This window comes from Watersipora subatra, chromosome 7 (assembly GCF_963576615.1).
Source record: "Watersipora subatra chromosome 7, tzWatSuba1.1, whole genome shotgun sequence".
In the NCBI taxonomy this organism is placed as follows: domain Eukaryota; kingdom Metazoa; phylum Bryozoa; class Gymnolaemata; order Cheilostomatida; family Watersiporidae; genus Watersipora; species Watersipora subatra.
Genome location: NC_088714.1, coordinates 36,001,770 through 36,027,092, shown reverse-complemented (window position 1 = coordinate 36,027,092; position 25,323 = coordinate 36,001,770). Strand labels below are relative to the sequence as shown.

The 25,323-nt window shown below is 34.9% G+C and overlaps 1 protein-coding gene across 1 annotated transcript in view; it reads left to right on the top strand.

The window, feature by feature from the left end:
* Window positions 1-20,803, top strand: part of LOC137399412 (ras guanyl-releasing protein 3-like) — a 38,787-nt gene extending 17,984 nt beyond the window's left edge. Inside the window, exons 3-16 of the mRNA XM_068085512.1 lie at window positions 561-823; window positions 4,453-4,574; window positions 5,233-5,399; window positions 7,840-8,013; window positions 8,322-8,438; window positions 11,927-12,030; window positions 13,007-13,277; window positions 14,982-15,101; window positions 15,631-15,749; window positions 15,968-16,106; window positions 16,845-17,019; window positions 18,572-18,714; window positions 19,098-19,265; window positions 20,277-20,803. Coding sequence (XP_067941613.1) covers window positions 561-823; window positions 4,453-4,574; window positions 5,233-5,399; window positions 7,840-8,013; window positions 8,322-8,438; window positions 11,927-12,030; window positions 13,007-13,277; window positions 14,982-15,101; window positions 15,631-15,749; window positions 15,968-16,106; window positions 16,845-17,019; window positions 18,572-18,714; window positions 19,098-19,265; window positions 20,277-20,399 — 2,205 coding nt within the window. The 3' untranslated portion in view covers window positions 20,400-20,803. The remainder of the gene's footprint in view (window positions 1-560; window positions 824-4,452; window positions 4,575-5,232; window positions 5,400-7,839; window positions 8,014-8,321; window positions 8,439-11,926; window positions 12,031-13,006; window positions 13,278-14,981; window positions 15,102-15,630; window positions 15,750-15,967; window positions 16,107-16,844; window positions 17,020-18,571; window positions 18,715-19,097; window positions 19,266-20,276) is intronic.
* Window positions 20,804-25,323: the final 4,520 nt, after the last annotated feature.

The following is a 25,323-nucleotide window of genomic DNA, read 5'->3' as shown; positions in this document are numbered from 1 at the left end:
ATCTATGTACTTTAACACAGTCTCTATCTATGTACTTTAACACAGTCTCTATCTATGTACTTTAACACAGTCTCTATCTATGTACTTTAACACAGTCTCTATCTATGTACTTTAACACAGTCTCTATCTATGTACTTTAACACAGTCTCTATCTATGTACTTTAACAAAGTCTCTATCTATGTACTTTAACACAGTCTCTATCTATGTACTTTAACACAGTCTCTATCTATGTACTTTAACACAGTCTCTATCTATGTACTTTAACACAGTCTCTATCTATGTACTTTAACACAGTCTCTATCTATGTACTTTAACACAGTCTCTATCTATGTACTTTAACACAGTCTCTATCTATGTACTTTAACACAGTCTCTATCTATGTACTTTAACACAGTCTCTATCTATGTACTTTAACACAGTCTCTATCTATGTACTTTAACACAGTCTCTATCTATGTACTTTAACACAGTCTCTATCTATGTACTTTAACACAGTCTCTATCTATGTACTTTAACACAGTCTCTATCTATGTACTTTAACACAGCTTATGATGTTTTAGGTGGCAGACAGCAGCTGCATCCGCTGCACTTGCAGTGATCTCCAACTAAGGAGACGAAATAACAAGTACTTGTCCAGGATCATGTCTGATGAACCATCATTAGGCTCATCAACTGGAACTCTTAGTAAGGCATCAGAGGTGAACAATTTTGAGTTATTGCTGACAGCCAATGATTGTGTTGCGAATGGAGCATTAACCTGTGGTCCCGCATACTGCTCCGCTCTACACCCAGCAAATTGTCGCAAGGTGTGCTTTGCCTTAAAGTGAGTACGACAAGATATTTTTACAGAGCATACTGGTTAACGTGATACAACTTCAAATTTCTAGAAAGTCAGATTTCAAGCGGGTCATAAACATTAGCAGGATAAAAGGTTACTAGAAAATGATTGCACTTCTCGGATATTCACACAGTAAATTGCGTTTGAAAGGTAACTGGACATAACAACAACACTGCAGTTATGGCGGGCATGGTTTCTGATTGTCATAGAAGAGTTGACGCATGGGCAATCCCTGAGAGAGCCCTGTATTGTTGCACAAATAATGTATTGCCTTTCAACTGTTACATGTGCCAAGAGAACCTCAGCAACTGACAGCATGCCCAGTCACAGTGCTGTGTATGAGAGGGTCTCGTGAACCAAACAAGCTATATGACTAGCAATATGGTAGTTTCCAATAAAACAGGTCATTTTTATAATCTTGACTGGAAAGACCACAATGTTGACAAACAAAAATACATTCCATTTGCAGCAGCTTTATAATTGGTTGCTTTATTATACACGAGTTGATAGAGGATAAAACTCGTTACAAGGTGATGCCAATAATTTCCTAATTTAAGGCAAAACAGCCCTTATTAAGCTCAAGTCAAAGCACAAGTCTTACTTATATTGGCATATAACTCAAATTCTGTTTATTATATACAACCAGATTTTGATTTGTGTTTCTTTAGGAACTATATTTTTGACATCTTTGTAAAACCTTTAGGCGCTGCTAAACAGTCAAAAGATATGACAACCAGGTTTCTGGTCAATTAATAAGGAGCAATAATAATTGCATCAAGTTATTCATTAAATTATCAATTAGCAGTTTAATTTAAGTTAATGCTGAATTCTTAGGTGTGTTAATTCAAAATTTAATAATTCATGCGGTTTTTCCTGCAAATACATTATTAAATCAATTTTCAATAAAGTTTACTCAAACACTTATTTTATAATTTAGCAGGTAATTAAGCTTTTAGAAAAGTTAATTCACTAACTCAATCATGATTGTGCTTATTTGCTAATCTAATTATTAATTGAATTTAAACAAAATAATTTGTTAATTCAATTAATAATGCAAATTTGCAAACCCAAAATTAATTAATTAAAGTAATAATTCATTTAAAAACTACCGAATAATATATATATTTACATTTCTCAAAGTTGGTCGTCGTATGTGTATTCATAGGTATGATTGTCCGGATATAGATCTTAAAATCTTGGAATAAAGATTCCATAAAGCGAAGATGATTCGAACACGGACCCTGCCATTTGTTAGTCCGACACCCTACCCAGTACTACAAAGACTGAATTGCTAGCTTGTCAATATAAGTCATTATACGAGAGTAAATAACTAACGGCTTCGCATACGATGGATGCAGGTCATAGCATGACGTCACGAGAAGCTGTTCGCTCACATTATTAAACGTACTGGCGCTTAGCGCGCTGGCTAATAGCGAGCAACTCTCACTACTTTTTATTGTTTATAAGACAAAACACTTTTCCCATGATATGTAGTTTGAAAGTTAGAATGGCAAATGCTGTTATATGTTAAATACAAATCAATTTTCTATGCAAAGACTTTTTTATTACCCGGGCAACGCCAAGTAGCACAGCTAGTTATTAATATAATTTAATAGAAATTTCTGCCGTCACTCCGACCCTGATAACAACATAGTTGCTGGTGGCAATATTCCTTTGAATACTTATGTAATATGCTTAATGACTGACGCTTGGTAGCAGTGTTGTTTTCACAATTTTACTTTTAACTTGTTTTGTAAATTTGTTAACTTTACATAAAAAACTTTTTTAAATTTGTGTTGGTATTTGAAAAATTTAACTTCGCAATGGAAACCGATTTTTTGTATTCACAATTTAAACTCTGAGCGGTATTTTATATTCATAGTGTTTTTGCACTTAAATTTTGTTCCTAAATATCCTTGAAACATTTTGTGCTAACACTTTGATTGCAATTGCTGTTGTACTCTTGCTTGTGTTGTGTTGTTTGCTGGTCAGGGATTCTATACTACTAGGTAATGACTACACAGTTGATATTGATTGCTTAAACCATTAGTAGAAAAGATCAGCTCTTCCTTAAAAACTGAAATTGAATGCAATCGGTGTAATGAAGTGTATAATTGTACAAGTCGGGCATGTAGCCTCCAGTCTTGTTTACGGGCAGTGAATGTAGCAGGTTTGGTTTACCACACGCCTGCTGTAATTTCTTGGCCGATCAGGATTATGGGAGTCAACGATCAAGCCTTGCAAAGTGTTACCCTGACAACTGACAGAAATTGCAATCGAGAAAATTGCAACCGAATTCCAGTTTCTAGATAGAATTCAACCCTTTTGGCCTCAAAAAATCTCTTATGATGCTAAAATAATGCTAATTGAAATAATAATAATGAAAAAAAGAAAGGGTAATGAGTAAACGGTGTGACTCAATTGGCTATAACTCAGCATCATAAGCAGTCCACATAAAAACTATTGAGAAACTGTCACAAAGCGCAGGCTTTTATAGACAAGCTACCAGTGGATATATCGCAAATAAGGTGCAGGCTTTTATAGACAAGCTATCAGTAGAGATATCACACATAAAGTACAGGCTTTTATAGACAAGCTACCAGTAGATATATCACACATAAGGTGCAGGCTTTTATAGACAAGCTACCAGTAGAGATATCACACACAAAGTGCAGGCTTTTATAGACAAGTTACCAGTAGAGATATCAAATAAGATTCGTGGCTGAAAACGGAGGGAGGTTCAGATGAGTAATTGAAAGGCATTCATCCGAACTAAACTGAACTGTTGATTCAGGTTATTTTACTGACTTACAAATTTACTATTTATATGAAAACATCACATATTTTGCCATTTTATTGTGAGGCTTTTTAAGGGACTCAACATAACAGTGGCTGTGTTATACAATGTAACAGACTTAACAGTAGTTGTGTTATACAATGTAACAGAATAAACAGTGGCTGTGTTAAGCAATGTAACAGACATAACAGTGGCTGTGTTAAGCAATTTAACAGATATAACAGTGGCTGTGTTATACAATGTAACAGATATGACAGTAGCTGTGTTAAGCAATGTAACAGAATAAACAATGGCTGTGTTAAGCAATGTAACAGACATAACAGTGGCTGTGTTATACAATGTAACAGACATAACAGTGGCTGTGTTATACAACGTAACAGATATAACAGTGGCTGTATTATACAATGTAACAGACATAACAGTGGCAGTGTTATACAATGTACCAGACATAACAGTGGCTGTGTTATGCGACGTAACAGACATAACAGTGGCTGTGTTAAGCAATGTAACAGACATAACAGTGGCTGTGTTATGCAATGTAACAGATATAACAGTGGCTGTATTATACAATGTAACAGAATGACCCTCCCCCCTTAAACTTCCCTTACCAGCTATAAGTTCATGGCATTACATTTGGTATCTAAAAACAGTTTTTTTGCTGTGATGAAAAGCATGAGTGAGCGGGCCCAACTCTTGCGCTTTCATAATGAAACCTATTGTAAGATACATCAATACCAGAGAACAGGCTTTTGTTCTTTAAAAACTATGTGGTCTGTCGATCGATGTATAAGACAGTCTCTGCTTCTCCAATCTCTAGATACTGGATGCAAAAGTTTCCAGTTCACTTTGAGCCAGGAACAGAACTCTCTGAAGCGGCCAGGAGATTTCGAAAGACACTACAAAAAGAATCATCTGAGTTATACAAGCTCGTATCATCAGGTACTATTTGAAGCCAGGCATAGTTTATGTTTTGCAAAAAGCTTCGAGTCTAGACCTCGTTCTTTGCTCTTCTATTTGATTATATTGGACATAATTAGATCGGAGTAGTTTACAGAGGCCACATCGCTGGGTGAACCCTGGAAGGTCACCTGACCAAAGGCGTCCAGGAAGAATACTTGAGGGGTTTGATGGGTTCCAGAACTGCTAAGAAATTCCTAGCTTTGACTTTCGAACAAGAATTTGAGCAATTTAAGTGAAGTTATAGAATTGATGAAGATGTGTTTGCTCCAAGGCTAGATTGATAGCCAGGTTTATATGATTAGATAGCTCTAAAGATTTAACCTTCGTGTTTCTTCGCAACTCACTCCTAAGATACTCTTGAAGTTTTCTCTTTGCCTTTACAATTGATCTTCAACTAACCGACTACCAAGGAGTTAGTTTCTGTTTGCACGTTAATCAAATAACATCTGTTATGGAGAAATAGTTTGAATTGTTCAATGCATTCCTAATATCTGTGAATATGACAGTAATACATGTAGATTGACAATTTTAATTGCTTCTTACTGGCTTAAGGTCAATGCTTACTATATTCAATTTTTGCCCTAAAAATATTTTACCAACATTACATGACACACTCGACTTTACCATTTTACTGTAGATGATATCCCGTCATATGATTGGATGAGGAAGATAACTGCAAAGATTTCTGGTACTCAGAGAACAGATTCTCAAAATAAGATATCTTTGGTGTTTCATCATCTGAGCTCTGAGGAGCTAGCTAAGCACCTCAGTTATATAGATTATAAAGCCTGTCGCCGCATCCCGGTAAGTTGTTTGCATCGTCTTAATTGGGAGTTGTCCTCTCAGTTGTTTACTTATTATTTCTACATAACCTTACCAACATATCTTTCATTCTTCTACCTTTTCATATTTCACTGAGAGATTATTTTTGGTATATCTTTATTTTTTTTAGTATTTCATTAAATAACGGACCTGATATACTTTTTACTGTTCAAGTATTGTTCTCAAAATAACGTGACAGGTATACCCTTTGTCTTTTCGAATAGCGAAGCGAGTGCCAACTTCTGTCTTTATCTGTTCAGCTGTGCTTGAAGAGTTACTAGTTTTATACTACAATAAGAGTGCTATACATATGGAAGTGCATATGTACGTATACGCATACGACATACGCATACGACATATGTAAACGCTTTACGTATACATAAAACATATAAAATTGCTTTAAAAATATCTTCTAGTTTTTTCTCATCTACTTAAAGTATCATAAAACGTTAAGCAACTGAGAATGACAAAAACATGTAAACATTTTGAAGAACTTTTTTAAAATTTTTGATTTAGTCTTTGATATTATATAGCATAGTATTGTACTATTGCATAATGTATACTGCTGTGCTGCTGTACTAATAAAATAATATTTTATAAATGTCTTTTATAGACTCCCAAGTAGAATACAAATTAATAATGAGCACATAACTCCAGCAGTCTGTAAAGCAATAATCTCACGACCAAACACGAGCGAAGCGAGTGTTTGGTCGTGAGATTATTGCTGACAAGCCTGACAAGCCTCTTCTAATCAAAATTAAGACCGGCCAACAAAATGCCAATAAAGCTGTGCGACAGATAGTAGAACTATTATGCAGTGTGCATTTCACGAGAAAAACGTGGACTTCTCACCAGTCTATGGCATTGTCCAATTGCCGAAGGTTTCTGTAATTAATGTAGAAGTACTGAAAAGTAATCGTTTCTTTTTTGCCAATTATAAAATTATCTCTGACATTTTGGACACTTATAATAAGTACTTTGGTATTCCAACTGATGTCCAAAGCAGTGAAAGTGAAAGAAATGACGATGATATTTGTTTATTGATTCTTATAAGATTATTACAATATTTAATTATAAAAATAATTGTTCGATTTAATGGGATTATTATAAGATTTAATTATATGAATTAAGCGCTACTATATCATTTGAATTTATGTAATCAAAGTATATAGTGACCGATGTTGGGCAATATGTTACTATTATTATTTTTCTAAAGATTTTGTTGATGATACTACGGCTGTGCCCAATATCGCAGTAACTGCCAAGCCGTTTTTAATATCTGCAAAATTAAGTTATAGGCCTACATTTTCTTATAGATATACAACTATTTTTATGACAACCAGCTAAAATCTGTATAGATTTTTAAATTCAGCAAAATTTTTTGGATATAAATACTGAAATCTAGACAAATATCACAACTTCTTGATATTGGTTGCTATGACGTTTTGAAATGTAAACAAAATTGTGCATTGGTTTTTGTTTCTCAAACTTTAACACCAGTTTTCTCATAACTATGTTTTCGCACTAATGGTAAACATGCATTTAGTATATTGACCATAAAATCTGCTGTAATTAAGCTGGAATAAAAAATTTGTTTGCAAAATAACTGACAATTTTCTCCTTTTGCTAGTGTAGATAACTCTAAATCTCACACATCCGAATTGACCATGGTTTCTGTGATCATGACCCATTTTTTCATTTTGCTCCAGTTTGCAAAAAACTTTCAGACACACATGAATGCTAATGCTACATAATATATATATATATATAATTATACTGATGAAGAAGAAGGTTGCAGTTCACTAGAAGAGAGTGCTCAATATTAAAATAGAGCATTTATATAAACTATATTAAGAACTGAAAACTTTTAAAACATTTTACAACTTAAAGTTTCATGGTTGCTACCATTCATCAGGTAAAATTAAAATGATTTGAAGCTCATATGACTGTACGTAAAAACACATCGAGTAGCTTAACAATAAAGGCCAGCTACATATATGGTAATACAACAATTTAATTGGTTCATGTCACAGCATTGCAAATTAAGTGCTTATTTGAATGTCTGCACTTTGACACAAGCTATATATAATTTGACACAAGCTTTGACACAATTATATATAAACTTATATTATTGTATTTCTCCTATTGCAGGGGAAAGATATAAACATATAATCTTTTCTTTTCATTATTGCTGTTTGTTGTACATAATAACACCCAGTACATTACAGCTACCATTGCAGCTACCATTGCAGTTCTCCTATTGCACTGCAGTGCCATTTGACTGCTAATATTGCATTTCTCAACCAGCAGTACCCTTTCTTTTTTCCAATATCACTTTGGTCGTGGGCTGTATGACAGGGGAATTTCTAGTACCTATATTGCATAGTTCATAGTTGGTGAGTAAATGATGTTTTATTTCAAGTTGGCTGAATACAAGCGGTATGCTCATTCTGGCTTTATGTCCGGCTGCAGCCAGCTCGAAAGGTCTGTCACCATACTCAATGGTCTCACCCAATGGGTTCAGCTCATGGTGCTGTCCAAAACACACCCTCGGCAGCGTGCTGCCGTAATCTCAAAGTTTATTCAGGTCTCTCAGGTGAGATTTTGCAAGATTGTAAGATTTTCCAAAAATACTTTCTAAAGAGTTTACAGACCTGTTGGGAAAATCAAATGAAAGCTTTAATTTGTCTATTTTTAAAACAGGTTTTTCCTCTAGCAATGATCTTAACCTGTGTGAAAATTGACTCGCTATTAGCAATGATCTTAACCTGTGTGAAAGTTGACTCACTGAAATAGATTAGCTGACAACGTTAGTTTAAGCATCACTAAAAACAGCGTCGCTAGCTGACTGCATTTCACGGATGAAGGTAGTATTTTATTACCATACTACTATAACTGTTACAGCACTTGGTAAACCTGAAATCTTTCAACACGTGCATGGCTGTGGTTGGGGGCATCGGTCACAGCAGTATAGCCAGACTACATAAGACTTACAGCTGTATTAGCGTCGATTCCCTCAAGGTGAGTTGTCAGTAAGTAGGTAGATAATTACAACTTAATTACTTACCTCTTGCCTTTTTTACACTTTAATTTCCTGCTATAATTTTCTGTCAGCAAATTGACAATGAAATAGAGATTAATTGCTGCCTCGCTATAGATTCACATTTTTTACAGGCTAGAATATGGATGGTACCAGCTGTATTAGATTAAGCCATGTTGCGATTCTGTGCATCTTTATTAATGAAGCTGCTGTAGTTCGTAGGAGATGTTAGAATTTTCAGCAACACCTAGTATCTCTAATAAGATCATGTAAACCCCATCTGCTAGTAGCCAATTATACCTTATGAAAACCTTTGCCTCTGGGTGTCTGTTAGTCAACATTCTTCTTTAATTCATTATCCAGCTCAACTATGACAAACATATTGTAACAATTCTAACCAGTAGTATCAGGGAAAATGAACTAACCAGGCAGTAGATTTACAATGTATATTATTGCTCAGGCGTTAATTCTGGATAGGTCCACAACATTGAATGGTTGCCTCTAGCAGTGATTATCGGTATTTGGATGTCAGTAAAGAGTTGTCATCCCATGAGTGCATGCACATTGTTAGCCAATTCTGCATTGTAGAATAAATCTAGCTTTTCAAGTAATGATTTGATACACAAAATGACTGAGTGAGTCCGTTGAGCTGAGATAAAATAATAATAAGTTGTGGATTTGCTTCGTCGGTCTTTAGGGATGGTTACAACTCAAAAGGAAGTAAAACAAAAGATGGCCTATTATAATATACTACATGAGTGTCCGACGTTGCACGGGTAATAAAAAACAGCTCATAAACAGTGGCGAGTAATATAGCTGCCATTAGCTAATTTGAGTAATCTAGTATACGTATTGCTAAGCTTAGTGAAAGCTAGGTTGAGTGACGGTGCGTGTAACTCACCATTAGTATGCGTATTTTAGGCCTATATCTTATACACTAGCTTTAAACACAGATGAAAACAGAAAGATTAATACACAAAAACTGAGATTTACATAGAGAAATAAATAAACAATTATGACCTATTATAATATATAAACAAATAAATATGACCTGTTATAAAAAGTAAACAAATAAGTAAACAAATATACTTACTTTTACTTATTTTACTACACTTATTTACGTTTTACTTTACTTATTAAAGTAGATAATAAGTGAAGTAAAACTAGTTTGCAAAGGTTTTTGCCGTCATTTGAAATAAAAAGATGTCCTGGAGAATCAGAAAATTTTTTACCCATGTTGTATACTCATATCATTACAGCTAAAACATCACATCTCTATTAATTGCACACTCATGTGGTATACTCATATCATTACAGCTAAAACATCACATTTCTATTAATTGCACTCTCATGTGGTATACTCATATCATTACAGCTAAAACATCACATCTCTATTAATTGCACTCTCATGTGGTATACTCATATCATTAGAGCTAAAACATCACATCTCTATTAATTGCACTCTCATGTGGTATACTCATATCATTAGAGCTAAAGCATCACATCTCTATTAATTGCACGCTCATGTGGTATACTCATATCATTACAGCTAAAACATCACATCTCTATTAATTGCACTCTCATGTGGTAAACTCATATCATTAGAGCTCAAACATCACATCTCTATTAATTGCACTCTCATGTGATATACTCATATCATTACAGCTAAAACATCACATCTCTATTAATTGCACTCTCATGTGGTATACTCATATCATTAGAGCTAAAGCATCACATCTCTATTAATTGCACGCTCATGTGGTATACTCATATCATTAGAGCTAAAACATCACATCTCTATTAATTGCACTCTCATGTGGTATACTCATATCATTACAGCTAAAACATCACATCTCTATTAATTGCACTCTCATGTGGTATACTCATATCATTAGAGCTAAAACATCACATCTCTATTAATTGCACTCTCATGTGGTATACTCATATCATTAGAGCTAAAACATCACATCTCTATTAATTGCACTCTCATGTGATATACTCATATCATTACAGCTAAAACATCACATCTCTATTAATTGCACACTCATGTGGTATACTCATATAATTAGAGCTAAAACATCCCATCTCTATTAATTGCACTCTCATGTGGTATACTCATATCGTTAGAGCTAAAACATCACATCTCTATGAATTGCACTCTCATGTGGTATACTCATATCATTAGAGCTAAAACATCACATCTCTATTAATTGCACACTCATGTGGTATACTCATATCGTTAGAGCTAAAACATCACATCTCTATGAATTGCACACTCATGTGGTATACTCATATCATTAGAGCTAAAACATCACATATCTATTAACTGCATTCTCATGTGGTATACACATATCATTAGAGCTAAAACATCACATCTGCCTCAGGAATAACCCTAGATATATATACTTTAGACAAGTCCAACAGAATAAGCCCAGTTATACAGTATACACTTTAGACAAGTCCAACAGAATAACCCTAGTTATATATACTTTAGACAAGTCCAACAGATTAACCTTAGTTATATATACTTTAGACAAGTCCAACAGAACAACCTTAGTTATATATACTTTAGGCAAGTCTAACAGAATAACCTTAGTTATATATATTTTAGACAAGTCCAACAGAATAACCCTAGTTATATATACTTTAGACAAGTTCATCAGAATAGCCCTAGTTATATATACTTTAGACAAGTCCAACAGAATAACCCTAGTTATATATACTTTAGACAAGTCTAACAGAATAACTTTAGTTATATATACTTTAGACAAGTACAACAGAATAGCTTTAGTTATATATACTTTAGACAAGTCTCTCAGAATCGCCCTAGTTATATATACTTTAGACAAGTCCAACAGAATAACCTTAGTTATATATATTTTAGACAAGTCCAACAGAATAACCCTAGTTATATATACTTTAGACAAGTCCATCAGAATAGCCCTAGTTATATATACTTTAGGCAAGTCCAACAGAATAACCCTAGTTATATATACTTTAGACAAGTCCAACAGAATAACTTTAGTTATATATACTTTAGACAAGTACAACAGAATAGCTTTAGTTATATATACTTTAGACGAGTCTCTCAGAATAGCCCTAGTTATATATACTTTAGACAAGTCCAACAGAATAACCTTAGTTATATATATTTTAGACAAGTCCAACAGAATAACCCTAGTTATATATACTTTAGACAAGTCCATCAGAATAGCCCTAGTTATATATACTTTAGGCAAGTCCAACAGAATAACCCTAGTTATATATACTTTAGACAAGTCCAACAGAATAACTTTAGTTATATATACTTTAGACAAGTACAACAGAATAGCTTTAGTTATATATACTTTAGACGAGTCTCTCAGAATAGCCCTAGTTATATATACTTTAGACAAATCCAACAGAATAACCTTAGTTATATATACCTTAGACAAGTCCAACAGAATAACCTTAGTTATATATACTTTAGACACTAGAAGAGCTGACAAATCTGATATCTGCCAGGAATAACTACCAGAATTACAGGAGAGCTGCTAGTCAAGTTGAAAATGATTCCTACAGCCTTCCTATAATGTAAGTCCTTCTTATAAATGAGAGACTTTTATGATATTTAAGACCACTGATCTATCTATGCTTGTCGATAGATTAGTTGAGTTGAAGCGAAATAATTTTTCCAAACCAGCTATCAATGGCTCAGAGGTAACAAGTATTAAGTTTCCATACAACGATAGTATAGCCACACACCCCCATATGGAGCTGCAATGCCATCATGGTAACAGTCGTGGCTCATTTTGTTGTCATGGTAACAGTCATGGCTCATTCTGTTGTCATGGTAACAGTCGTGGCCCATTCTGTTGTCATGGTAACAGTCGTGGCTCATTCTGTTGTGATTCAGTTACACTGTTTGGAAGTAAATCACCGGTGTGATGCGCCATCTTTGTGCGATGGAAATGGCCGTAGCAACCAGCGTCGCTGCACATATGAGCGCACATAGGTTTTAAATGAAGTTGTACACCCATTGCTCTACTATAGGGCCATCTGGGATTATGATCTGCTTGTCAGTTCAGCGTAACGCTGCGGCACCAACGCGCCCAGTTGTCACACTATCGCTGTCGGGAAACTTTGTGAATATGTGCTCTCTGTTTAGTAAAGTTTATATTCTTAATTACTATATTAATGTTGTTTTCACCTACCCAAGGGCAAAAGCGCATGTTAACTCATTTATTTAGTAAAAGATCTTTCCAAATCTCTGTTAGGGTTGAGTTGTTTTTTGCCTGGACAAGTATAGAACTTATGTTTTTCGACATATATGACGGAGAAAATTGTTATGTTAAATTTTTATAAAATTCTAAGATTCATCAGCTTACTTTTAAATATTGATTTAAAAATCACAAATGCATTTTATTATTTAGTTAAAAACCAAAATGGTTTTTGAATCTTTTCAAATTGTGTAGCCTGGCGTCGTTGTGAGTTAAAACTTATAACAAGAATTCCGTCAAACAACTTGATTGTATGCTGCTGATGCTTCTACCATAAGTTATTTTTGTAGAGGAGTTCACCTCAAAGACTTAGTAGCTATACACACAGGGCACCCAGATACAGTAGAAGGAGAGCCACAGCTAATTAATTTTCCAAAGTTTGTGCAGCTTTCTAATGTCATTTCCTGCTTGACGAAGCTACATGATAACCTGCCTGACTACAGCATCAACTCTGATCTTATAGCAACCCTCAAGCTAGCCTTAGACATCTTTTACTCAGAAGAAGAGATCTTTGAGCTTTCCTTAGCCCGAGAGCCGAGAGTTAATGTTGGAATAACAGCGGTTAGTGTTAAATGATTAGTGTGTTCATATCGCATGATCGATGATCTGTTATAAGAATTGCAATAGGTGTGGTAAAGTGTGTGTTCTAGTAGTTAGTAATAATTTTCAGGAGCTGTAGACTAAAGGTTCAACACCTATCTATAGCTGAGAATCTTTTTCATGTTTAGTGTCTGCGTGAACATTCAAAAAATAAAAAATACTATATTCAGCAAAAATACATAACCGCTCAAGGCAAGTGGAGTTATTAAAATAAAATTGTTACGTTTACACTCACTTTAAATGTTGAAGATTTGTCTACACCTTATAATAATCAGTCCCTGTATCGCAATAGACTCGATCAGACAGAGCTGATAGTCAGTCCCTGTATCGCAATAGACTCGATCAGACAGAGCTGATAGTCAGTCCCTGTATCGCAATAGACTCGATCAGACAGAGCTGATAGTCAGTCCCTGTATCGCAATAGACTCGATCAGACAGAGCTGATAGTCAGTCCCTGTATCGCAATAGACTCGATCAGACAGAGCTGATAGTCAGTCCCTGTATCGCAATAGACTCGATCAGACAGAGCTGATAGTCAGTCCCTGTATCGCAATAGACTCGATCAGACAGAGCTGATATTCAGTCCCTGTATTGCAATAGACTCGATCAGACAGAGCTGATAGTCAGTCCCTGTATCGGAATAGACCCGATCAGACAGAGCTGATAGTCAGTCCCTGTATCGAAATAGACTCGATCAGACAGAGCTGATAGTCAGTGCCTGTATCGCAATAGACTCGATCAGACAGAGCTGATAGTCAGTCCCTGTATCGCAATAGACTCGATCAGACAGAGCTGATAGTCAGTCCCTGTATCGCAATAGACTCGATTAAACAGCAGCTGGTAATAGTTCAAAGCTAGAAGCAATAATCAACCAATGTCAAATGTTATAACATCCAAAACTGTTTGCAAGAAGTTAAATTCTAGACGACAGGCCAGTGCTGATTAGATGTTCTGTAAGAAATGTCGATACTAAGGAAAATTTCTACGACTGGAATAAGCTCATAAGCTAATTGGTGAACTTACTATTCAGAATCTAGTCCATCAGCTGATTGGAGGTTTTTGAAGATGAATACTATAAATAGCATCTACAAATAGTCGATGCCTCAGGTAGCTTTAAAGGAGAAACATCAGGATATCATCTTTGCTCAATATATATATATATATATATATATATATATATATATATATATATATATATATATATATATATATATATATATATAGCAGTATATGTATGCAGTAGAAATACTCTACTATCTATATATATATATATATATATATATATATATATATATATATATATATATATATATATATATATATATATATATATATATATATATACTCATGCTACAGACAGTACTGTTTCGGCTATTGAAGCCTCATCAGTGCAGCTCAGAGCTTAGGCAAGGGACACAAATCCCATTACCAATGAGAGTTGACTTCCTGCCATGAAACAACTAGGTTGTCTCACAGACTATATATATACATATATATGTATATATATATATATATATGTATATATATATATGTATATATATGTATATCTATACATATATATACATATATATGTATATATATGTATATATATATACATATATATATACATATATATATGTATATACGTATACATGTCCACTTATGTAAGTGATATTGCAATTACAGGCTGGAGGGAGCGAAGACCTCAAATCTGTGGATCAGCAAAATCTCTTATCTGAATGGCAGACAGGGTTGAAACCTCCTGACAAAGACACAGTCAGCAAGCATGTGTCCAACATGGTCACAGTAGGTTTATCTATTCTTTTTGTATCTAATTTAGGATTTAAACTTTCTGCTTCAAAGATTCCAGTGAAGGAGTTGATGAATGAATAAATGTATAGATTTATGAATACACAGATAATAGCCCTAACAATGAATTGATGAATGAATACACAGATAATAGCCCTATCAATGAATGAATGAATGAATGAATGAATGTGTGAATGAACAAATAACGAGTGAAAAAAACTAAGTGGAAAAATGCAGAATAACGTTAATTTTTTGGTGCTTCAAATTTATTAAATGAATTTACTTCAATATATTCTATTTAAACAAGAAGTAGCTATTCTCCTCAATTATTGTTGTGTATAAGTTTTGAATTGTAGCTTTTTAATGAATTTCGTTAGCAAACTATGGAAGAGATGGAAACAGCCCAACTTATGGTAGCATCTGTTGATCAAAGAAAATTTCAGCATTAGTTTTTTTTAGATGAAAAAATGAAAGCACGACATACATGTGAATGTTATTAGGAAACACATATTGTTATGTTTCTCAGGCAATATTTAAAAACTATGACTTAGACAGAGACGGCTACATCTCAGTAGAAGAGTTTGAGACAATTTCCAGCAACTTTCCTTTCATAGAATCTTCCTTTTGCATTTTGGATGTCAGCGAGTAAGTTATTTTTTGTTCTATTGTTTGATATTCCTAAAAAGTTGGTTCTTGTTATTTATTTTACTATTTGTGATACTATATTTAGAATCGTGTTCACTTGCTTGTATCAGCACAAACTATTTATGGGAGCTACTATGATAGTAGCTCTTTAACCTATTAGTAAGGCATTTTATTCTGTTTTGATCACATCAACTTGTAAAGCTGTCTTACTTTACTAGCAATGGTCTGCTAAGTGAAGGAGAGATCAAGAAATACTTTATTCTAGCCAAATGCAGCTCTTTAAAGAGATCATTCAAACATAATTTCGCTGAAACAACATACTTTAAGTTGACATACTGTGAGCACTGCTCAGGTCTGGTAAGTTTTTACCACCTTTATCATATACTTTTACTATTGTAATTATAATTTACAAGCTTTCTTTATTAAAACTTATTATACATGTACTTGTACAATCATCTATTTTCAAACACTGTCGGAAGCAACTGAGGTGATTATACGTTTGGAAGATCAAGTTAAATTTCAGCTAGTCTAACAACAGTTGTTTGTAAATGTAAAGGAAAGCAGAAATCTCAACTTGTCTGTAAATCTGTAAAAACCTATGAGGAAAACTCTACCTTACATCTTAGCAGAGGTCTGGTAGTACTTGTCTTTAGAAAAGTGGTTTGAATGTCGGATGGGAAGCCTTTAATTTGAGTAGCTTACTAACGAGGATGCTCAAGAACTAGAGATTTCTCCACTGACATATTCATTATGTAGTGGCAATTTTTTTTTGGTTCGGTCTGTGAGATGCATGAGCTTATTGACAAAAAACTTAGGTTAGACGAGATTAAATAACATTAAATGATATTACTTGATGTTGCATATTTTTATAATTATTCAAAAGTTAGCAAGAATGCAGTATTTTGTGCCTTACCCAAAAGTATTCCTTATTATGAACTAGGTGTAGATGACAAACAATCATAGACTAATAACTTTTTCTTAACTATTTTCAAATCCTTTTAAAACTTCCACCTCCTTTTTGAAGACAGAATATGGAGGCACATGCAAAGTTGCATGTATATTTCACTCCTACCATATCTTTTAATGCTGTTATAGCTTTGGGGACTCATCAAACAAGGTTGGAAGTGTCGCGATTGTGGGATAAATGCCCACAAATCCTGCAAAGATAGAGTCGTTATGGATTGCAAACCCAAGGCTGTTAATAATGGGCAGCCAAAGAACACATCAGCTCTTATTTGTAACAGCGCATCGAATTCCACTCTATCCTTACGTATGTAGGTAGTCCTGTTATGTCAATAGCAAGCCTTTGGTAGTCTACCGTGTCCCACCATGACGCATGCTCTCCTCGAGACATGAACAAGTCTGTTGGTAGTCTACGGTGTCCCACTATGTGCTATGCTTTGCTTGAGACATGAACAGTTCTATTGGTAGTCTACTGTGTCCCACTATGGGTTATGCTTTGCTTGAGACATGAACAATTCTGTTGGTAGTCTACCGTGTCCCACCAGAGCTTATGATTTGCTTGAGACATGAGCAAGTCTGTTGGTAGTCTACCGTGGCCCACCATAGCTTTTGCCTTGCTTGAGACATGAACAAGTCTGTTGGTAGTCTACTGTATCCCATTATGGGCTATGCTTTGCTTGAGACATGAACAAGTCTGTTAGTAGTCTACCGTGTTCCACCATGGGTTATGCTTTGCTTGAGACATGAACAATTCGGTTGGTAGTCTACCGTGTCCCACTATGGGTTATGCTTTGCTTGAGACATGAACAAGTCTGTTGGTAGTCTACCGTGTCCCACTATGGGTTATGCTTTGCTTGAGACATGAACAGTTCTGTTGGTAGTCTACTGTGTCCCACTATGGGTTATGCTTTGCTTGAGACATGAACAAGTATGTTAGTAGTCTACTGTGTCCCACTGTGGGCTATGCTTTGCTTGAGACATGAACAAGTCTGTTAGTAGTCTACCGTGTGTCACCATGGGTTATGCTTTGCTTGAGACATGAACAGTTCTGTTGGTAGTCTACTGTGTCCCACTATGGGTTATGCTTTGCTTGAGACATGAACAAGTCTGTTAGTAGTCTACCGTGTTCCATCATGGGTTATGCTTTGCTTGAGACATGAACAAGTCCGTTGGTAGTCGACCATGTCCCATCATGGGTTATGCTTTGCTTGAGACATGAACAAGTCTGCTAGTAGTGTACTGCCTCTCACCATAGCTTATGCTCTTCTTGAGACATGAACAAGTATTTTTTGTTGATTCAGTGGAGTCTCACCAAGGATTAGACGTAGCAGTGAAAAAGACTGTTTACGAGGCAAAAAATCTTTGGCTGTTGGTGATGTTTAACTTCGTTAGCATTGTTGCAAATATAGAGTAGCTCACATGCAAGATCAAACTACACAGGCATGAGTCTACCCTACATATAATTAAAGACCATCTGAATCATGCAAAATATCTAATTTTACTAAGAGAGTTACTTTTTATTTGTTGTGTACTGATTGTACAGCAGTGCAGGTTAATCGGAAGAGACTACGTTGGTGATATAAAAAAGTTAGTCAGCCGATTTCATTCTTAGCAGGTTTAAACAGTCGACAAATAACAGCGACCAGTGAGTTCATTGGCTAAAAGGTAGGGGTTTTCGATACACTATTCATAGATGATGAATTGCGATAGACAGTGATAGCTCTATGAATAACTGGAACAGTTTGCTCTCTTGCTTGATTGGCTTAGCATTCAAAGTTATACACCAATCAGATGCTTCATGTCTAGATTAAAGGAAACCTAAATATTGATATAATATTCATCCGGATGCATTTTCACAGCCTCTTCACCGCAAACTCCTTCTACGCCAGAACTTGTCCACCTTGAGCCAAGGTTTACTTTCAGTAGACTAAGTACTAAGGGTGTCTCACCTTGCAAAGCTACAGCTACTCCAATTTCTGACGAGAGTTGTTTTTCACTCATGGTAAGTATTGGCAAAAGACAGTTTCATTAGCAGTTTTATGATGTTTTACAGCCAACTACTTTCAGCATCATATAAACCATTCATTTCATTGTTTAACATTACCACATCTTTTATTTGTGTTGCTTTATTGTGTTGTTCTTTGTAGTAAAACAACTCATTACAAATTAATCTATAAGAGCAATTTTGGCGTAATCAAGCACATACAAAGATTTAAGAAATGTGCATTTCTACTAGGTAAAATTGATGTTCAATTATTTAGTATGCTGCTCCATTACATAAAATGTTCCTAATTCCTATTACAATAATACTAATGATGATAAGAATGATATTATTGCAATGTTGATATAGTGTCTGATCATGCAACCACTGTCCTTATCTTCCAGAATGATGAATCCTGTGGCACTTATAGATCTACAGCTACTTCAGAGTTTGCCACACCTTCATTGTCTCAAAGCTATTTGCAACAGCTTGGCAGTGATATGGCAACAGATTCTCAGCTTCTCACAATGAAACTTTCAGAATACCAACATTTGCTTTTTGCCAAGGATAAGGTAGGAGTTGATGGTCTTGTTAAGTGTGATTGGACAATACCAGAATCTTCACTATAGGAAAAGCTCTGTCTGTTCATCCGGCTGTGAATTCGGCTTTCTTTCCGTCGGTCCATTCGGCTCTCTGTCCGGCTGTTCGTCCATCTGTCCGTCCGGCTGTTCGTCCATCTGTTCGTTCATCTGTCCGTCCAGCTGTCCAAAACTGCAGTTGGAGATTGAGAAAAAATATTTGAGCTCATGTCATTTGAATTGACAGACTGGCACACTACCAACTGCCCTAATTGCTTGCAGTTCAGGATTTTAGAATTGTTGTGTTAGATTATACTTAATCTCTGCACCTTATAGACATGCCTGATAATCTCCCGCAGCGCGTGTACTGCCAGTGTATAATGTACTACAAACAGTAGTAAAAAATGATTTCCTGAATGATTATTCGAAACAAGTGGGAGTGATTTTTTATAACAATGGAGAGCAACACAATATTTTTGTTAGTGAACTTTATTGATTTTATTTTGGGGGAAAATTAAACAGATTTTGATTAAAATTTAATGTTTTGTGAGTTAGGAAATGAAATGCTTTTAAAATTGCAAAAAAAATAACTGAAAATGTTACAAAAAATATGTTTTTGAATTGCTCATTTGTTATATGTGTAAACAGTATACGTATAAACAGTATACTTATAAACTGTGCTATTAACGGCTATTTTATTACATTATAGAAAAAACCTATTTATTCTAAACAAAGTAGGCTCAAAAGATGGAAATATATTAAGTTTAAATAATTATCATTTTGGCTGAGCGAGTAAGTAATTAGCTAAGCTTGTAGTTCTCTCATCATGCGCTTATTTTTGTGTTACAATGTTTTCACTTTTACTTTCATCGTACTCTCAAACCAGCTTACTATGAATACAAAACCAGTTAACATTTAGCTTGGGTTGTGTGTGCCTGTTTTTATCCAACTATTACAGCAAGTCAGCATGCCTTTTTCTAACACGTATCCATTAACGTTTCACAGGAACTTCACAAAGAACTAGAAGAGAAACGGCTTTTGCAAGATCGCTGCCTCAACCAAAGTCATGAAATTCTGGCTTTAAAGCGACAGCTTTCAGAAATGAAAACAATCGCTGCTAAATCGTGAAGGGAACTGAGGATTGAGTGACCTTTTTTGCCCATGACCTTAGCAGTGCTAGTTGTCGTAAAGTATCCGTGGCACATGCTTCCTGTTGGAGTCATTTTTGCGGCAATGAGACGACTATCTAGTGGTGAAGTTAGAGAATTTAATAAAGCATTTATTATGTTTTTTCTGAGTATGTTTTTTGTATTATGGTTTCCTAGTTTTTTTTCCTGTTTTTTCTGCGAATGGATGCTGCTTTCCTTTTTCAGATGCAATTACCTTACCAAACTAGGTGCCTGCTACTGAACAAGGAATGAGTGTAGATATTTTTACCTCTTTAGTGCAAATCGCTTACCCATGCACTGATTTATATGAGCAGTAAATCCTACTTATCGAAATTCATTAAACACGCTGCAGTTTTTATTCATTAGAAATCTGGGCATTCTCGGTGTTCATGAGATATTCAGTTGCATTTGGGTGCATTTCGCAAACTCCAATTTGACTACCATAACCTTTACAAGCTAAGCTATGCTTAAAATAACAAAATACTAATTGCACAGGACCATATTATAGGAACCTCGAGTTTTTATGTTGGAGTTGTCAGCCCGATATCTTTGCAGCTGTCAATTTTGTAGTTAACCAAGGACTAATGTCGAGGCATTATTTTAAAACAAGCTACCATAAAATTTCTATTTGAACGCCATGGCGCTCAATTTTTCAACCCTTCCTCTCTAGTGACAGTCAATTGGAGGTGACATTTAAATAGAGGCTGGTGTTGTATTTTTCAAATAGCTCATCAGAATTTTAGGAAGATAAATTTAACCCACCTACAGGCGAAGCAGATGTTGCCTATGTTTTGCTCTTTCCTTCGATCAGAGCGACATTAACCATTTTAGATACAGGAAATCTGCTAACTTACTTCTAACTTGTTGTAGATTTCTAAATAAATATGTATTGGGAAGCCAAAAAATATTTCTACTAGTTATATTGCTCTAATAAATCAGTGATGATATTATAGCCTGTGCCCTGCTTTGCAATTTGTTGGAGCTTTCAATTTTTTATTTCATTTTTAATTTGAAGGTACATTTTTATTTTATAACTATATTTAACAATGTTGCATAACAGCTCATTGCACTCTTTGATATGTTTGCTAGAGTTTGCAGCCAAAACTGTCTCTTCATGTGCAATAGAAGAGTTAATGAGCGTCAATCCATTGTAAGCCGAGTTAGGATTACGACAATGATGCTATTAAATAATATGCTATAAATCCGCAAATTTATAAGCTATGTAATAATTTATCAAATGCTACAAACATATATTCAAAAACAAAGACTCAACCCATACTTATAATACATGCAAAAACCAAAATTAACATTTTAGAAACAAAAATATTTGCATCATTTGCTCAGCCAGTTGCCTTCTGAATGCTGCTTTCGATGAAACGAACATTTTCTGATTGTTCATTACCTCCCACAATGCCTTCTGACCTCAACTCCTTTTCTGTATCGCTGATCTAGTCAATATCATCATCCAAACAATTCTTTTAACAGAGCAAAACTTTTACGAGTGGCATTCACACAAATAATGATTAACTTTTAGCCTCGTGTGAGCTAAGCATAACTTTTAGCCTAAACTAGTCATTAATGTACCATCATAAATGTGAACCATTTTTTCACATACATCAAAGTATCAAGACAGCGTCAAACAAACAAACTACTACCGTATTAGCCTAATACAGTTATTAATTATTTCTACAGCGTTGCTTTCACAGTTTTAACAAAAAAAAACAAGATCTTTAGAGTTGGAAAATGGAATTCAATGAACAGAAACAATGAAAGAATCGATTGCTATTGATGTAACCAAGTCATTATTCTATTATTCTGTATTATTTTTATTATTTTGTGGACACTTTTTTACTGGTCACTTGATATTATGGGTTCGTAAAGATCAAAGAATGTCAATTTGGCGGTCAAATGGAGGGTGCGGTCAATTCAAGGGGGCGCTTTATTTTTCAACCCTTCTCCTATAGTGACGGTCAAATAGCAGTGGCGTTTATATAAAGTTGACATTCAATTAGAAGTTTTACAGTGCGTATATCAATGCTGACAGTGAATAAAAGGATAGGGGCGCAGTAAGATGTTTTGTGGCATCCAAAAGACTTTTTTTGTCTATAAGTCCTCATCATATGGGTGATATCACAAAACGTGATAACACAAAACATAGATATCCCAAAGTTGTTCTATGACTGCAGGTGACTGCGGTCATAGAACAACATAGGTCAACATAGAACAACTTGTCAATAAGGTTGGTTCAAAGCTTCTTTAATAGTTCAAACGGTAGAAAATTGCACACATCCTTTGTAAATTATCATTGAATTGTAAGTCACAACAACATCTTTAATCTGTTAAATATCATTTTTTACTTTTTTTTGCATGATCATCATAGCTTAACGTAAACACAAACTGCATTTGACCTACAAAGTCTTATGGATCGGGTAATACGTTGACATCTGAAACAATTCACCGCTAGAAAGACACTGAACTACTGCTGACAGACAGACACAAATCTCTTAACCCATGGTCACCGAATCTACAGTTCATATGTTGGTTGCTTTATCATGCGCCCACTCATTAGCTCGGTAATTGTCCCTGATGGTAAAGAGCCAGAAGCAGTTGTTGGTTGCCCACCACTCATGTTCATCCTGTCTTCAATAAATCAGTTACTTAAAGCATGTATTCATCTTCCCCACCAGGATATGGTGATTGGCAGCTGATATTAACCCATGGTCAGTGAAGTATTTGTGTGGGTTACTCGCAGCTCTCTAAAACACATGGCGGATGTTTTACTGCTGAGGCTTCATAAAGAATCTAATTGCTAGTCAGAGGTGATAGTCCAATGTTCTGGCAGTTAAAACTAGCTGAGATCGTGACACACCCCTCAACACGTGTGAACTGTTTGCTTTCTCATGTAAATGTATGTCATCATGATATAAGACATGACATATCATGGTGCTCCTCATTCACTTTGTTATCTATAGATAGCCACCTGCCATTCTACACCATTATGGCAGAGATATGATAAGGGCAGGATGAAAAACTGACAGCATTCAGTTTACTGGAGAACATATACATATGTATATATATATGTATATATGTATACATGTATATATATATGTATATATGTATATATATATATGTATATATATTTATGTATATATATTTATGTATATATATATATATATATATATATATATACATATATACACATATGTATGTATATATATATATTAACTAAAAGCAAGTGCAAAAGCATATAAAAAGAGAACTCTACACTAAAAATCTAAGAGATTATTAGTGGAGTATGAAATATTTGAAAAATTATTGCGAAAAAAGTAAACTTTTAGTATTTGCGTTACAAATTTGTTTCGTGCGAGCACTCCTCAGACGCAATAGTACTAAAATGAAAAGCTTTACCGAAAGTGCCAAAATATCAGAAATGGGCTCGCTGTGTTAATCATGTAATTTAGTGCTAAGTGTAACCGAGAAGATAACTCCTAGCATGTCTGCAATTAGAAGTCAATTCATTTCTTTTATTTAATGTGCCTAAGTGTGGTTTGCATATTATGAAGTATTTTTCAAGTAAACATAATTTGCACCGTTTTGTTTTGTTTGTATATGGTTGTGCTTGAGCTAATATTTTCCATGTTATGTTGTATGTTGAGTTGTTTTCTTTCAACTTCCAAATGTGTTTGCTCAATTCTGTGTGGTGTTGTTTGTTTTTGTGGTTAAACGAGGCTTTCTGATATTGAACTTTAACTTTAAAAACGTATATATATATATATATATATATATATATATACATATATATGTATATATATATGTGCAAAGATGCCCCTGAGACCATCCAACACATCATCAGTGGATGCAGACAGCTAGCAGGGAACGCATACACTGAGCGGCATAATCATGTCGCAGGTATTGTGTATAGAAGTCTATGTGATGAGTATGGCCTTAATAAACCACAACACTGGTGGGAAGCTCCTGGTAAGGTCAATGAAAATGACCGCGCTAAGATCCTCTGGGACTTCTACATCCAAACTGACAAGCATGTCCTAGCAAACCAACCAGATATAGTGGTGGTAGACAAGGAGAACAAGAGGGCTACTATAATAGATATAGCAGTACCCAATGACTACAATATAGCCAGCAAAGAAAAAGAAAAGGTAGAAAAATATCTCCCTCTTGGAGAAGAAATTGAAAAATGCTGGAATGTAAGAACAACCGTAATCCCAGTAGTCATTGGGGCACTGGGCGCAATAACACCGGCGCATAAAATGTGGCTTGCCCAAATACCAACAACAATCAACTCAGGTGAGTTGCAGAAAAGTGCGCTATTGGGAACAGCTAAGATCTTGAGACGAGTGCTCAAACTCCCAGGTCTCTGGTAGGAGACCCGAGTTAGAGCAGAATTTACCACCCATACGGGGTATCCGGGGTGAGGAAACAATTTTTTATATATATATATATATATATATATATACATATATACATATATATACATATATACATATATATACATATGTATATGTTCTCCAGTAAACTGAATGCTGTCAGTTTTTCATCCTGCCCTTATCATATCTCTGCCATGATGGTGTAGAATGGCAGGTGGCAACACATTGACTTTCTTAAAGTCTGCGAGGCAACTTAGTTGTTTCGTGGCAGGAAGTCAACTCTCATTGGTAATGGGATTTTTGTCCCTTGCCTAAGCTCTGAGCTGCACTGATGAGGCTTCAATAGCCGAAACAGTACTGTCTGTAGCATGAGTATATATATATATATATATATATATATATATATATATATATATATATATATATATATATATATATATATATATAAACCACAATACTGGTGGGAAGCTCCTAGTAAGGTCAATTGAAAGGGACCGT